Below are 14,529 nucleotides of genomic sequence, written 5' to 3' on the forward strand. Positions count from 1 at the left end.
CACAGCAACGACGACTTCGATGCATGGAACAGCTTCAGGCCTCGGACCAGCTCCAACGCCAGCACTCTGAGCGGCCGCCTCTCCCCCTTCATGCCCGAGGATGACCTTGTGGAGGCAGACGTGCATATGGGCTACCCAGGAGCCCCCGGGGCCAAGATGACAGCCACGCTGCCCAGTCTCACAGAGATGACAGGCTCGCTGGGACACAGTTCGGAGAATGTCATGGAGAACCTTCTGGACAACCTGAACCTGCTCTCGCCCAACAACTCTCAGGTTGGAGGAGGGGCGACAACCCCTGGCTCCTCCCAGTCCTCCCCCTCTCCGATGATGCAGCCGAGCCCTGGGTACCCCTCTTACAGCTCCCCCAGCATGGTCGCGCATCCTCAGCAGGAGTACCGCAAGTGTGTGTACGGCCAAGCAGGAATGAACACACTGTCGTCAATGCCGATGCAGACATTGACCGAGAGTAAGCCCAGCTTCGGGCCCGGTATGGGCCAGTACAGCTGCCCAGCGGGGCTTCTGAAGGAGCTGCTGACATCAGATACAGACCAGCACGGAGAGCTCATGCCGTCAGTGGACACTGTGGTGTCTCAGTCCAGCGGGGGCTGCATGCTGCCACCATACAGCAGCAGCCAGCATGCAGCCAAACACATGGGAGGAGGGAATGGTCACCTGCACGGTCTCGCTCACACTCACCCCCACAATGTGCACAGCCAGGCCCGGGCCACGTCACCAGCTATGAATGGCCGCTTGCTCATGTCCCTGAGCCACAGCGGGGGCACCACGCGTTTGCCTATAGCTAAAAGCCCGATGCAGATGCCTTACGGCCTCTCCAGCCACCTCAGCGCGGGTGGCATGCCTGGGGGCTTCTGCCCTCTCAACACCAACGGATACAGCCGACCAGGCCTGCCACAGCCCTTGCACCCGGAGAAGCTGCCCAGCGACCTGGACGACATGTCCATCGAGAAGTTTGAGTTTGACATGGAGACGGTTCTCCATGACACTCTGATGGACGGGGACTCTCTGGACTTCAACTTTGATCCGATGGTGACCCAACAAGGTTTCCCCCACGGAGTGAAGACCACCACACACAGCTGGGTGTCAGGGTAGAAACTCAAGTGCTGTTGCTGTTTTGGTAAAAGGCACCATAAGAACTCATTTGAGAATATAAAAAAATGTGTATCTTAGGATGTTTAATACTCAACCAAACTTCTCCTGCAGTTTCTGTACCATCAACATTTCTGTTTCAAAAATACTCTTCGGATCACTTCAGCCAACTGAGACTGGTCGTGATCAGCTGACGACGCTCCTTTCCATTAGAGCCCCTGAAATGGTGAAGATGAAATCTGAATTATTTTTGAAATATCAAATAATTTGTACAAACTAAGTGCCAAACATTTTGCCTTAACATAAGAGCCAAACTGAAACACGCCTCTCTGGTTTACTCACTAAAGTTACAGATGCTATACAGCGGTTGTGTCTGTGAATTTTTGCAAGAGACACAGCCAACTTTATCTCATCATCAGCAGCAGCAGCAGCACAATCTGTTAGAAGTGCACCAACTCATACCATGATGTTTACTGTGTTTCCACAATCCAACTTTTTGTATGTACAGTGTAGTGATCATTGATTACCACTACGGAAGAATTATGAAGGCAATCTGGCTCATGGGTGTTTGTGGACTGACATGATGTAAAGTGAGAGACTTCTCAAGGGATCCTCGGATGATGTTACATAATAACTCGCTTTGTTGTTGCCCGAATGTACATAGTGTCATCATACAGTTTGTAAAATCAGGCATCTTAGTGTATTTTCTAAGACTGTAAATAGTGTTTACAGAGCAGAAGCAAAAGTCAAGGCAGCAGAAACTGGATCAGATTCTCAAACACGCGCGTCGAGTGGACCGATCTGTGCTTGAGGATTCTTCTCAATCAGGCTGTAAAAATGCTTACACACTTTCTGATTTATTGTACATACATTAAAAATGTATATTACAATGGTGTAGTAGATGTTTACTGGATTGAGTATAGAGTAGTAGAGTATATATGAGTATATATTTGAGACCTAAATTATTTGTGGTTAATATAGATTTATGCTGGTGCATAAGCTGCACTCAGACATCAGAATTGTTCTGAGTCATTGGTCACTCTGAACCTTAATACCACAGGGGCCTATTTATTGTGCCTAACAAAGTAGATATCGACTGCAGGCTTGAAGGGTTTTATATTATAGTATATTGTAAAATGTCTACGGTCCAGAAGATACTCAAATCCAGCAGTCTTGAAGAAAAGTACAGTGAAATCTTTATTTCCACTACCCTGCTTTCACTTTTTACAAGTTGAGAAAAAACGAGTGACTGTAGATTGTTCCTGAACGCTTCGCAGCTCTGTGAATGTTAAGAGGTCAAGGCAGGTTGGTGGATAAAAGATATTCTCAGTGCTTCTGAAGTCCCATACCTGTCCGAGATTGTCACTAGAGACACTGTGAGTAACCAGCCTGTCCCGTGTTCAGTTTCAGAACTCTTTTTTTAAAATAAATGTTTTTCTTTGTCTCAAAAGGTTAGTGTGACTGATTTAAACAGTACAGTCTGATTCCTTTTTGTCCAAAAAGAGCCCTCTGATGCTGTCAGTAGAATCAGCTTTACTGCTTTGAACGAGACTCCACTTTCACGCTGCCCCTCCTACCTCTACCCATCTCTATGAATTTTTTAACATTTGATAGCATAAAGGTAACGTGACTTGATAGCTCCAATCATCTTCTTAATAACAAGTCTATTTGAATTATTTTTTAGCCCCTGAAAAAACGCCACTAAGTGTTAAGTATTTAATCTAGCATGTATATATTTGCATTTTCTGACTTGCTTTTCCCACTTATCGCTGTACTAACAATGAGCCTGTCAGCCTGTCAGTGACTTATTATACAGAGTCACAAATAGTGTCCGAGATTGTGGCTACCTTTGTGAAGATGGTGTCTGGAAACATGACTGCTTCTAATGAAGTCGAGTGGTTCGGTGGCTGAAAGACCACGTGGTTTAGAGATAACAAACTAAAACTGCTTATTCTACATTATTGTCAATGTTTATTGCATGATTCATCCAGAAACCACACATATCAGCGTGTGTCTGATCATGTGTTGTCGAGGGCTCTGAGTATGCAGGTTTTTATTTAAAGTTCTTCAATTACTTCGGTCTGTTCTCGTGAACCATTCTTACAAATAGCTACGAAAAAGGAATGCACTGTAATCCGTATGCATTTCACGTATTTATTGCTGTATGCACCACAGTGACTACCGCTGTATAAGAGTGCTACAACACAGCGCTTTCGAGCGGTGGGGGGCGGCCTTTGCGCCCTTGGGAAAACACAAATCCAAACCACAATCTTTTTTCTAATCTTAACTAGTCGTTTTGGTGTCTAAACTTTACTGTGTCGATAGTATATATACACAATGTTCCACTTCCGGGATTGCTCCGGTGCCGCCGGAAATCTCGCCGGATGTCACTCTTTTCGGATGTCTGTTACCTTCCGCTTTCTTTGTGTTGTAATTTTAAACTCCGGTGGATTTCTGAGGACTATTGTTAACTGCTCCTCAGATCTCTGCAGGGTAAATCCAGACAGCTAGCTAGACTATCTGTCCAATCGGAGTTTTCTGTTGCGCGACTAAAACAACTTTTGAACGAACACGTTCCACCAAAACAAGTTCCTTCCCGAGGCTGTTTTGCAGAGGCACCGTGGCTCATGATGATTGTGATTGGTTTAAAGAAATGCCAATAAACCGGAGCACGGTTTTCTCCCATCCCGGAATGCTGTGTTGACTCGCCAGACCTTCCTCCGCAGCGCTGTGGAGGAAGGTCTGGCAATGCGAGACTACTGTGACGCTCACCGTTTGTTGACTAAGCTCAACTGCAACGGCCTCTGAAACGACCGGCACCTCGCGGTTCTCTGTAGCCGACTCACAGTCACCTTTTCTCAGCTAAATTGAGCTGTAAAGACGGCTGAACTTAACTGTCATGTGACCAGTGGTCACGTGACCAGCCGGCAGTCGCCTAATTTGGTAGGATGTCACACACGTTGTTGTGCATTTCGTACGATATCATACGAACCCGGTAATGAGAATGCGTTGATTAGTTTGGGTGTTTGGTTGAAATGAAAACTTGCATACTGCCAGTAATGGCACATGATCTGACATTTATTTTTAAGAAAGCCAGGGAGTGGGGCAGGTTTAAGAAGAGTCAAATGAAATCTTGACATTTCAAAAGGCCGTTAAAGAAGCTGCTGTTTGGCTTTGGTGCCAGGTGTTGCCTTTTCTTACCCAAACATGCCATAGTGTACTATAGCCAAATTTGCCTTTGAAGTCAAAGTGATATATTTAGCATTTTTATTATGTGATATGTTCAGAATTATATATGTTTGTGCCGGTCACTCAAGTCAGGATAAACTGTAATGAATCCATGTAGTCAGTGTCACAGGATTCACTCTAAAAGTAAGAGCTGTACTAAGTAAATTATATCTCTACATTTTTAAATGATTGAATCTATGCATTGTATTCCTTAATTTTATGTTGCTATTGTTATATTTTTTTCTTTGCTTTGAACTTATGACAGAGATATTTTATTGTAACATAGCGCTGTGAGATATTATGGTGTTGTTGTTGTCAAAACTCTATGTTCCAGATAGTTATATGGGGGAAAAAATGAAGTTTATTTAGAAACTGACAATGTTGTATTTCTTGTATTTAGCTACAGTTTTTAGAAAATAGCATCAAAAAGCAAATTACTGAGAAAAACAAATGTAAAGATATATTGCATTTTTAAAATGGAAAAACACAATATTTAGAGAAGATTCTGGACCAATTTTTGTAATTTTATGAGTAGAAAGATATTGCACTTTTACTTACATTTTATAACAAAGTGCTCCTCGTAACAAAAGGAAGAGTTCCCATTAAATATTTAAAAAAATAAAAAATCTGTTACATTGAACTTATTTACAGGAATACATTGGAACTGTGCGGTGTGATTTGCAATCAATACGATTATGTAACTCGTTCAATATTAATGTATTAAGACCTGAATAAATGTACTTCTGTGTTAAAGATGTGTCACATTTGTCATTCAACAATAACAAAGATATAGCATGCAGAAGGTGATATCAGCCCATTCTGGTTTGGTCCAAACATGTCCAAGAGACAGAGCTGCTCATAATCTGTCACCATTGGCTGAAGAAGGCTGGGAGATGAGGTAGAAAGCTAGTAAGTGGACTATTGAGCTTACATCATTTAGTTACATACAGTAGAAGTAATCTACCTGGTTGTGTAAATGATTGATTGGTGGGACCTTATCATTATTTTTCAGAATAGAAGTAAGCTAGGTGGGAAACTTGAATAGCAAAACCAACAGTTTGAAATCCTATATGCAGGAATAATGATTACTTTTTCTTAAAGTGCTCATATTATGCTTTTTGGCTTTTTTCCCTTTCCTTTATTGTGTTGTGTATTTGTGCATGTAATAGGTTTAGAAAGTGAAAAAGCCCAAAGTCCACCCCAAAGGGACTTACCATCTCCAACAGAAAACACTGTTCACAAACTGCTCCAAACAGTTCTATTGTAGTCCAGCCTTTACTTCAGAGACAAACGTGGTCACTTTGGAACACACATTATAATGCTCGCCTAGCTGCTAGCATGGAACGCCCTCATACTCTGCAACTGACTGGCTAGTAGTCCTTACCTAGGTACTGTCAGGGCACGCCCTCATACTCTGCTTCTGACTGGCTAGTAGTCCTTACCTAGGTACTGTCAGGGCACGCCCTCATACTCTGCTTCTGACTGGCTAGTAGTCCTTACCTAGGTACTGTCAGGGCACGCCCTCATACTCTGCTTCTGACTGGCTAATAGTCCTTATCTAGCTACTGAGCATGTGCAACTCCCAACAAAGATGGAACAGAAGTGTCCAACAGCAGAAAATATGGTGTTTTTTGAAAATTAAACCATGTAAACCTATTCTGGTACAACCTCTAAATACAATTATGAACCTGAAAATAAGCATAATATGAGCACTTTAATGCTGGGCAAAATACCAATATTATATCGACATCGATATATGAGGCTAGATATTGTCTTAAATTTTGGATATCGTGATATGACATAAGTGTTGTTTTTTCCTGGTTTTAAAGGCTGCATTACAGAAAAGTGATGTTTATTTTCTAAACTCACAAGACTGTGTTCATTCAAAGGCTGTTTTATTATTTGCCTTTACCCACTTAGTCATTATATCCACATTATTGATGATTATTTATCCAAAGTCTCATTGTGTTAATATTTTGTGAAAGCAACAATAGTCAACCCTACAATATCGCCGCAATGTCAACATCGATGTATTTGGTCAAAAATATCGTGATATTTGATTTATCGCCCAGCTCTAGTTTTTCCAATACATGCATGCATTATCATGGCAATGAAGTAACTGGAGTGATAATAGGCTAATGTGGCTAGTTTAAACTTAAAAAAATAAGCTAAGTAAACAAGTGATACTCTTTTTTTCAGAAGCTACTAGCTCTAGGCTTCATAATATTAGCCACTACCACTTATTCCAGCCTCCAGAGCAGTCAGTCACAAATTATTGTAAACCCAAAACTCCAGTATGGGATATTATTTTCATCCATAGCACTAAGTACCTTAATACCTAAACTGTGGTTGTCTGGCCTAAGGTCACATTTTCATAATAAGCTTACTGACATTTCCAGGTCATAGTTGAGAGGGTTCTGTGTGGGTATGGGGAAACTACGGGGTGCTGTGTGAGTGTGAGGGGAATTTGGGTATGTGGGGTTGTGTTGTTGAGTGTTCATGTATATTGCATTATGTGTTTTTAATGTGTGTAAGTAAAAAAAATTAACAAATAAATAAAAGTGAATCATGTAGTGAAGACCAGTACTTCACAAGACTAAAGCTTTTTTTAAATTATTATTATTGCATAGGGTTATTATTATTAGTCAGCTATCAACCTATAGTCTGAAAATCAAAGTATAGATGGAGAGTAAACTAAGTATATTTCCCGCTTTTTCATGCAGTGTCAACGCTTGAAACCTGGAAAGTACGCATTGTCACAGGATGATAAAGGATCCCACGACAGGAGATTTAAGCCATGTGCAGAGGCTTGTTGTATAAAAGACAGAAAAGTAAAAAGAGTTCTGGCGTCTCATTTCTTCCCTACAATGATTGCTCCTGGCTTTTTCTTACTGCCACATTCCACACCATGCACCCCCTACCACTGAACCCATTCACCCCAGACAGCAAACTGCACAGCCTCTCTGGCCCCAGTGTCTTTGACTTTGAGTTGTGAGTAAAAGATAACCTTTAACTAGACAAGCCACTGGGGACTTGTCTCATAAAAAGCCCTGGCTAAAAGGTGTTATAAGAGGTTGCAGTCTGGACTGGTTCCAGTGCTTGACTCTATTGTCTTTAACATTTTTGTCCTCCTGCTCATTCCTACAGGGCTGAATTTCACTCGAAAGAAAAAGTCTGTGGAATGAGTATCAGCGTGAGGAAATAAATCCCATCCCAGAAACTGCATGCATAACAGAAGACAGTTTTGCCGTTTGCATTTTGAGGAGACCTTGGAAGGCTCAACTTAGTTCAAGAAGTGGCACACTGTATGTTTCACCGGGGGGGAAAGATTTAGTGTTTGCATTTCGTTACAGTGCACAGCAATGTGGGCCAAGCTTTTGCTGTCAGAGCGAGGTGGGAGGGAGAGGGAGAGAGGGGGCAGAGAGGACGCTTGTGAGCACATAGCTGAGGAATGTGGGTGTGGACTCCTGCCAAAGGCATATGCGATCCTTATGTTCCCCTGGGTGCCAGAAGGCAAAATGTGATTAGACGGTTGGGGCCATGTCAGGACACAGACACAGTGTGAGGACGTAGTAATATGCCATGGACAAGTATTTCCTTGTGCCCACATATTGAATTATATACACTGAGTTAAAGAAAAAAAAATGCAGCATTTTGAAATGACGGAGAGAAAATAAAAGAGCTCCGTTAAAGGGTAACTACTGTTTTTTTCAATCTGGACCCTATTTTCCTATGTTTTTGTGTCTAAGTGACTGATGTGAACAACAATCTTTGACATTGGTCCAGTATTAAGCGAGATCGCTGCAGTCGGCAGCGGTGAAACAAGCTACAATGTAAGTTAATGGGGCAATTATCCAGCTTGTATTTACCTTCACAAAAGTGCTTGTTTTGCCGCTGACAAGCTCAGATTAATATTCTGAGGGCCAGATGTACGTACACTTGTGAATGTAACGTTATCAGCGCCATGGCCAACCCGCAGAAAGCGCACGCTGTGATACTTCAGCTTACGTCGTATTTACCAAACCTGCAGCTCATTGGTTAATCAGCGCCTTTCTCCGCCCACTATACCAGAAATTGCGCTGTAGCAAAGCGTTAAGTACTTGTGCTATGATACGGCTGAGTGCGATATTCCCACTGCTGATGCTATGACTGTTTGAAATGATCCTAATGCCAATATTTGTAATGTAGCGTGGAGTTTAACAACTGCTGGAATAGAATGTGAACGCTGAGTAGGAGATCCGATGTCAACTTTGAGTTCTTCCAGTAACTGTTATATTGCATGGCTGCTTAATCTGTAATGCTTAATGATTTTGTGTTCACTCAACTGAAAAAGTGTGATCCTTGTGGCAAAAATCCTTTCAGCTCGTCTCCTTGGCCTATGTCTTGACATGCGAGGAAACCCGCTTGCGGCTGGTTTACACCTGCTTTTAAGAGGCGGAGAATTTTCACCGCAAAATAGAGGCGCACTTTCATGGGCGGTTTTTGTACATACCGCGCAATACATAATTAGGCGCACTTTGCGCTTCCCCTCCCATATCTTTATGGGAAACTCCCACTTTCCCCTTGACCCTCCCGTGAATGCATATGCATTATACGGAGAAGCGCAATTTGCCATTTTCAGGTCCCGCAAGAGGCAGTCTGCGCTTTTACCAGCTATCATGCAAGCCTGAGCATGCACAAGTGTGTGTGTGTGTGTGTGTGTGTGTGTGTGTGTGTGTGTGTGTGTGTGTGTGTGTGTGTGTGTGTGTGTGTGTCTGCGTGTGGAGGTGTTGGAGGTGTGTCTCCAGGGCTCTGTAGCTGAAACAAATAAGGCCAAGGGGCCTGTAACTAGTGAAGTGCCAACATGAATGACAGACCCTATCACTTCATCTAGTAGCTTTTTTCTTAATTTGTTTACCTGCTTGTCATACCTATATCCATAGTCTTGTTTCATGACAAATTATTTTATTTCTACCTGAAGGCCCTATGAATTGAAACATCATAACTGCAACATTACAAATCAAAGAAATATCAGTTTGGACAACTCAGCCATCAGGTTTTGTTGCTGGATCCAGAATGACACTAATGTTTTATAACATCCAATGCGAAGCTGCATGTTTCTATTTAAAATGAAAAAATATATAAATATTTAATTGGGATATGTTGTTGTGCTAACTGGACAGTTTCATGCTTCATTTTTTTGTTTTTAAATCAACTGCCTATAGGAACCTAAAATGACTGTTCAGTCAACTCAAATGCTCCTGTTTATAATAAGCCCAAGTTTCCGTGGAGTTGGCCCAAGTGCCCAGAGTTTGCTCACATGCCCCTCAGGTACAGTAAGTACCCTACTAGTTGGTTCAAGTACCCCTCTGGTTGACCCAAATGCCCCTCTGGTAGGCCTAACTTCCAGCTGGCATAAGGGCAATCTGAGCAGAGCTGAGTCGCCGCCATTTTGGACTGAACGAAGGGCTCGCATTCGTAACGGAGAAGCGTAAAATATACCATTCCTACTTACGAGGGGGTTTATGCTAGTAAACAACGGCCATGGCAGTATTTAATCTAAACGTTTTCCCTATACCTTTACCTGCTTGTAGTATTAGTACTAGCTACTATGTTTTGGAATTAATGCCAAAATACGATGTAAAATCAATCCTGCTTTATCTGAAAGGTTATTAAAAAACACATGGTTTCAGAAACAAATGTGTTACTTTTATTTCTTTTTATTTCAGCTTACATGTAAAAATCTACTTGGCAATAAACCTCATTGTGATTCTGATTCATTACCAACAAGCAAAACAAGCATAACCGGCAAGATCACAATAATCATGAATAGCCTGTATACATTCAAATAATCATTAACACCTGTAGTCATGGGAGAACTGTTGACATTGGTGATGCTTGGTGCTCAAAGTCAAAGTTAATGCACGATGTTTAGTTGTTGAATTTTTAATTTCAGGAGGTCCAAGTAAAAAAAATTAACAAATAAATAAAAGTAAATCATGTAGTGAAGACCAGTACTTCACAAGACTAAAGCTTTTTTTTAAATTATTATTATTGCATAGGGTTATTAGCAAAGCGTAGTAGGATGTGACATAAGGTAGGCCTACTGGAGCATTGGTTACGTTTGGAATCGAAAAAAGTCAGGAGCTAAATGGCAAAAGGTATTGTGGATTGTCAGCTATCAACCTATAGTCTGAAAATCAAAGTATAGATGGAGAGTAAACTAAGTATATTTCCCGCTTTTTCATGCAGTGTCCACGCTTGAAACCTGGAAAGTACGCATTGTCACAGGATGATAAAGGATCCCACAACAGGAGATTTAAGCCATGTGCAGAGGCTTGTTGTATAAAAGACAGAAAAGTAAAAAGAGTTCTGGCGTCTCATTTCTTCCCTACAATGATTGCTCCTGGCTTTTTCTTACTGCCACATTCCACACCATGATACCACGCCAGCGATATTATCTGCCCAGAGGATAAGAGACTACAACTGCATTTCGTTGTGCAACCCTGTATTGTAGAATGACAATAAATGAACCGTGAGCCTTGATTTGACAGGTGTATTTTGAACTGAATAATATTTTGTCATGGAAAGGGTCTCTTCGAGGCAATCAGATAGCCTTGTCTTAACTGACTTACTGGAATACATTCGACGCTAAAGCGTATAGTTAGGACAAAACTTATGTAGCATTCACTAGCATGTTAGCATTTTTGCCAAGTCAGTTTGAAAAGTTCAGTCCGTCTTCAATTTCATCTTTTTGTTAATAATTACCTGTCGGGATCGCTTGTAAACCTGAAAGCTAGCTCTGGATTGCTTTGATAATTTGAGCAGAAGAACACTGCTTGTAGCTGTTCATGACTGACATACAGGTAACTGATGCTTTATGCTTTTAATGGTACTTTGATATTTATCAGGGCAGCATTCAGTTTAAAATGCACATACTTAGGGCGGTTGCGCAAAAAGAACGTGAGTGTTGCCTCTTTTTATGATTACCTCTTTGGTGACCCTCTGGTTGGCAATCCTAGTTGGCCTGTAAGTGCCCTTCTGGATGGCTCAAGTGCCCCTGGGGATTACCTAAGTGCCCTTGTAGTAAGCCCTTGTAGTTGTCCCAAGTGCCCACAGTTTTTCCACATGCCTCTCTAGTTGGCCTAAGTGCCCTTTTGGTTGCTCCAAGTGCTCCACTGCTAAGCCCAAGTGACCCTTTGGTTGGCACGGGTGCCCTTTTGGTAAGCCCAAAGCTTCTGTGGTTGGCTCAAGTGCTTATCTAATGTGACCCTGAGGCTAAACGAACCATAAAACTTAACATAAGCCTGCCTCTGAGCACCATATAGGTAGCACCTCTTCTTCCTCTCCGTCCCACAGAAAGCCTTTGCAGGCTACTGATCAGATGATGAGTTGTGCTCCGTTGCACTACATCCCATCATCCTGTATCAAAATAAACTCCACTTTTGGACCAACAAACGTCACTGCAAACCAACACACTTCAGGACTGGGAAGAGTCGAGGGAGAAAGACGTAGAGAGATGGAGTGAGTAAAAGAGAAACAGATGTAGCTCAATTGTTGTGTAAGTTGAGAGGAGACAGCCGAGCTTTGGGGTGTGATTTGTGTTCTGACTTGACCTCTCCAGCAGAACTGATAAGACACCCAACAGGCAGGACACACACACACACACACACACACACACACACACACACACACACACACACACACACTGATCTGATTCTCCCTCTCTGTCTTCATCTTTAATGTTTCTGATCGTGTTGCTGACCGTTGTAATGTAAATCTTATGCAGCGCTGTAGGGTTGGGACCATATGCTTTTGTGACGATTTGATTCTTTCACGATACGTGGGTGCCGATTCAATTTGTATTGTGATTTTCATTTATTGCGATTCTAGAAGTATTGCGATTCGATAGGATTGAGTTTTGCGATTTTCTTTTCCTCCTTAAAGAAAAACAAAAGTTAATAGAATAATAATAATAAGTTAATAAAGAATAATACACTTCTAGAGACTATATATATATATATATATATATATATATATCATGAGACATTTCTAAAAACTAATTGTTTTCTAAAAAGAATGCACATCACAAGTCAGTCAGTCAGTCAGTAAAGAAGTACATAACATGGATTTTTTTGCATTTTCTGCTCTGTTTGGCTGGAAAAGGATATTTAATTTAATTTACTTTATACTTTTTTATTTATCCCCAGTGGGGGAATTACAATTTAGGGATATGATGTAGTCGCCGTCTGCAATTCGCCTCTGAATTTTTGAGGGTCACTTTTTTGCACATTTACAAACATATTTGTCAACTTGAACAAAAGAGATATTTTAAATAGTTAAATCCAAATATTAAATGTTACACCTAAATGTTAAATGCTAAATCTAAATCTAAATGTTAAATCTAAATCTAAATGTTAAATCTAAATGTTTCAAGATGCATTTTGAATGTGCATATTAGTTAAATATTTAGTTTCACCCGAAACATTTAGATTTAACATTTAGATTTAACATTTAGATTTAGATTTAACATTTAGATTTAACATTTAGATTTAACATTTATATTTAGATTTAACATTTAGATTTAGATTTAACATTTAGATTTAACATTTAGATTTAACATTTAGATTTAGATTTAACATTTAGATTTAACATTTAGATTTAACATTTATATTTATATTTAACATTTAGATTTAACATTTAGATTTAACATTTATATTTAGATTTAACATTTAGATTTAACATTTAGATTTAACATTTATATTTAGATTTAACATTTAGATTTAACATTTAGATTTAGATTTAACATTTAGATTTAACATTTAGATTTAGATTTAACATTTAGATTTAACATTTATATTTAGATTTAACATTTATATTTAACATTTAGATTTAACATTTATATTTAACATTTAGATTTAGCATTTAAATGTGCAAAAAAAGTGACCCTCAAAAGTTCATACCAGTTTTTTAAACATTGTTTGAAGCTAAATGTAACAAAATGTTGCTGTTATTTTCAGCGTGAGCCGCTTTACAAACGGCACCCCATATGATTCTAGGGAAAAGAATCGATTTATAAAATCGTCGCCAAAAAAATCACAATATATACGGTTTCTGATTTTTTTTCCCCACCCATACAACACTGGAACTGATTAGCCCCATATGACTTTAGCTTTCAGGTTAGTTATATTCCACATCAATCTTTGCTCCTTGCAGCCGTTGTACCGTCTCACTTTCTTGCTTGAGGAGCCCTCCTTACCACCTCTGACATTATTTTAGTATCTATCATCGCAGCTCCAGATATATATTCCCAAGAGCTCTATTTATGTCATGTGAGGTAAGTAATCTTTGGAAGTGGAGCTAGACAGAGCAGAGTCTGTGAGAAAGTGTTTTGTTGAAGACCAAAGTGTGTCAGAGTCACCGGTCCCTGACATCTGACATCTCAAAACAGGGTTCATTAAGGGAGTTTTTTTTCTTTCTTTCATGATGCCAAGCCCACTGGTACTGGGAGAAGAGGACTGAAGTGAAAAGTCAGGGCATTTCAAGTAGAGATGCACCGATTACAATTTCCTAGGCCGATTCCGATTTCTCAATGAGTTTGACCTGCCAATACAGATTTTAGCCAATTCGGATTTCGCTAACGTTAGCTTCTTGTCTCATCTGGGGTCTGATAAACAGTAAATTCATCAAAGTCATCAGTGTGCCCAACGCTATTTTCCGATGAACTGTAACTGTCATATTTTACGGGACCCGCGTGAGTGCGGTTTTCAGAGGGGAGAGAGAACGGCTGACTGTTCGCCTGAGATCAGTAGAGCGACTGCTCTGCAGAGCCGTGTATAAATACGACTTTATGAAATTTCATAAACAGCTGACGGAGCGGCGGTGCGCTGCTGCTACATGCATATAGCGAAAACCCTGCGTGTCCACGTGTGACGCTGATGTTGCGCGATGTTAATCACGCGGCGACCGAGTGCATTTCACCGGCATAAAATTAGCATATGTCAGACTGACCGGCCAATCATGGCTGATCATGTGAAAATTGACCAATTCCGGTCACCAGCCGGTCAATCGGTGCATCTCTAATTTCAAGCATTCAAAATAGATGCAAAGGTTTACTTCTCTTGTGGATTGCACTTAACAGCCTGATAATATCTTACTACCAGGGGTTAAAGTGAGATATCTGGCAGGTGGGGGAACCCTAAGACTCTTAGACTC

General features: G+C 40.7%; 1 protein-coding gene across 1 annotated transcript in view; it reads left to right on the forward strand.

Annotated features, from left to right (window-relative positions):
- foxo1a (forkhead box O1 a) overlaps window positions 1-2,327 on the forward strand; it is a 30,190-nt gene extending 27,863 nt beyond the window's left edge. Inside the window, exon 3 of the mRNA XM_078245760.1 lies at window positions 1-2,327. This exon is cut by the window's left edge and continues 78 nt beyond it. Within this exon, the coding sequence (XP_078101886.1) occupies window positions 1-1,110 (1,110 nt within the window). The 3' untranslated portion in view covers window positions 1,111-2,327.
- The last annotated feature ends 12,202 nt before the right edge of the window (window positions 2,328-14,529 follow it).

This window comes from Sander vitreus, chromosome 3, assembly GCF_031162955.1.
Source record: "Sander vitreus isolate 19-12246 chromosome 3, sanVit1, whole genome shotgun sequence".
Taxonomy (NCBI): Eukaryota; Metazoa; Chordata; class Actinopteri; order Perciformes; family Percidae; genus Sander; species Sander vitreus.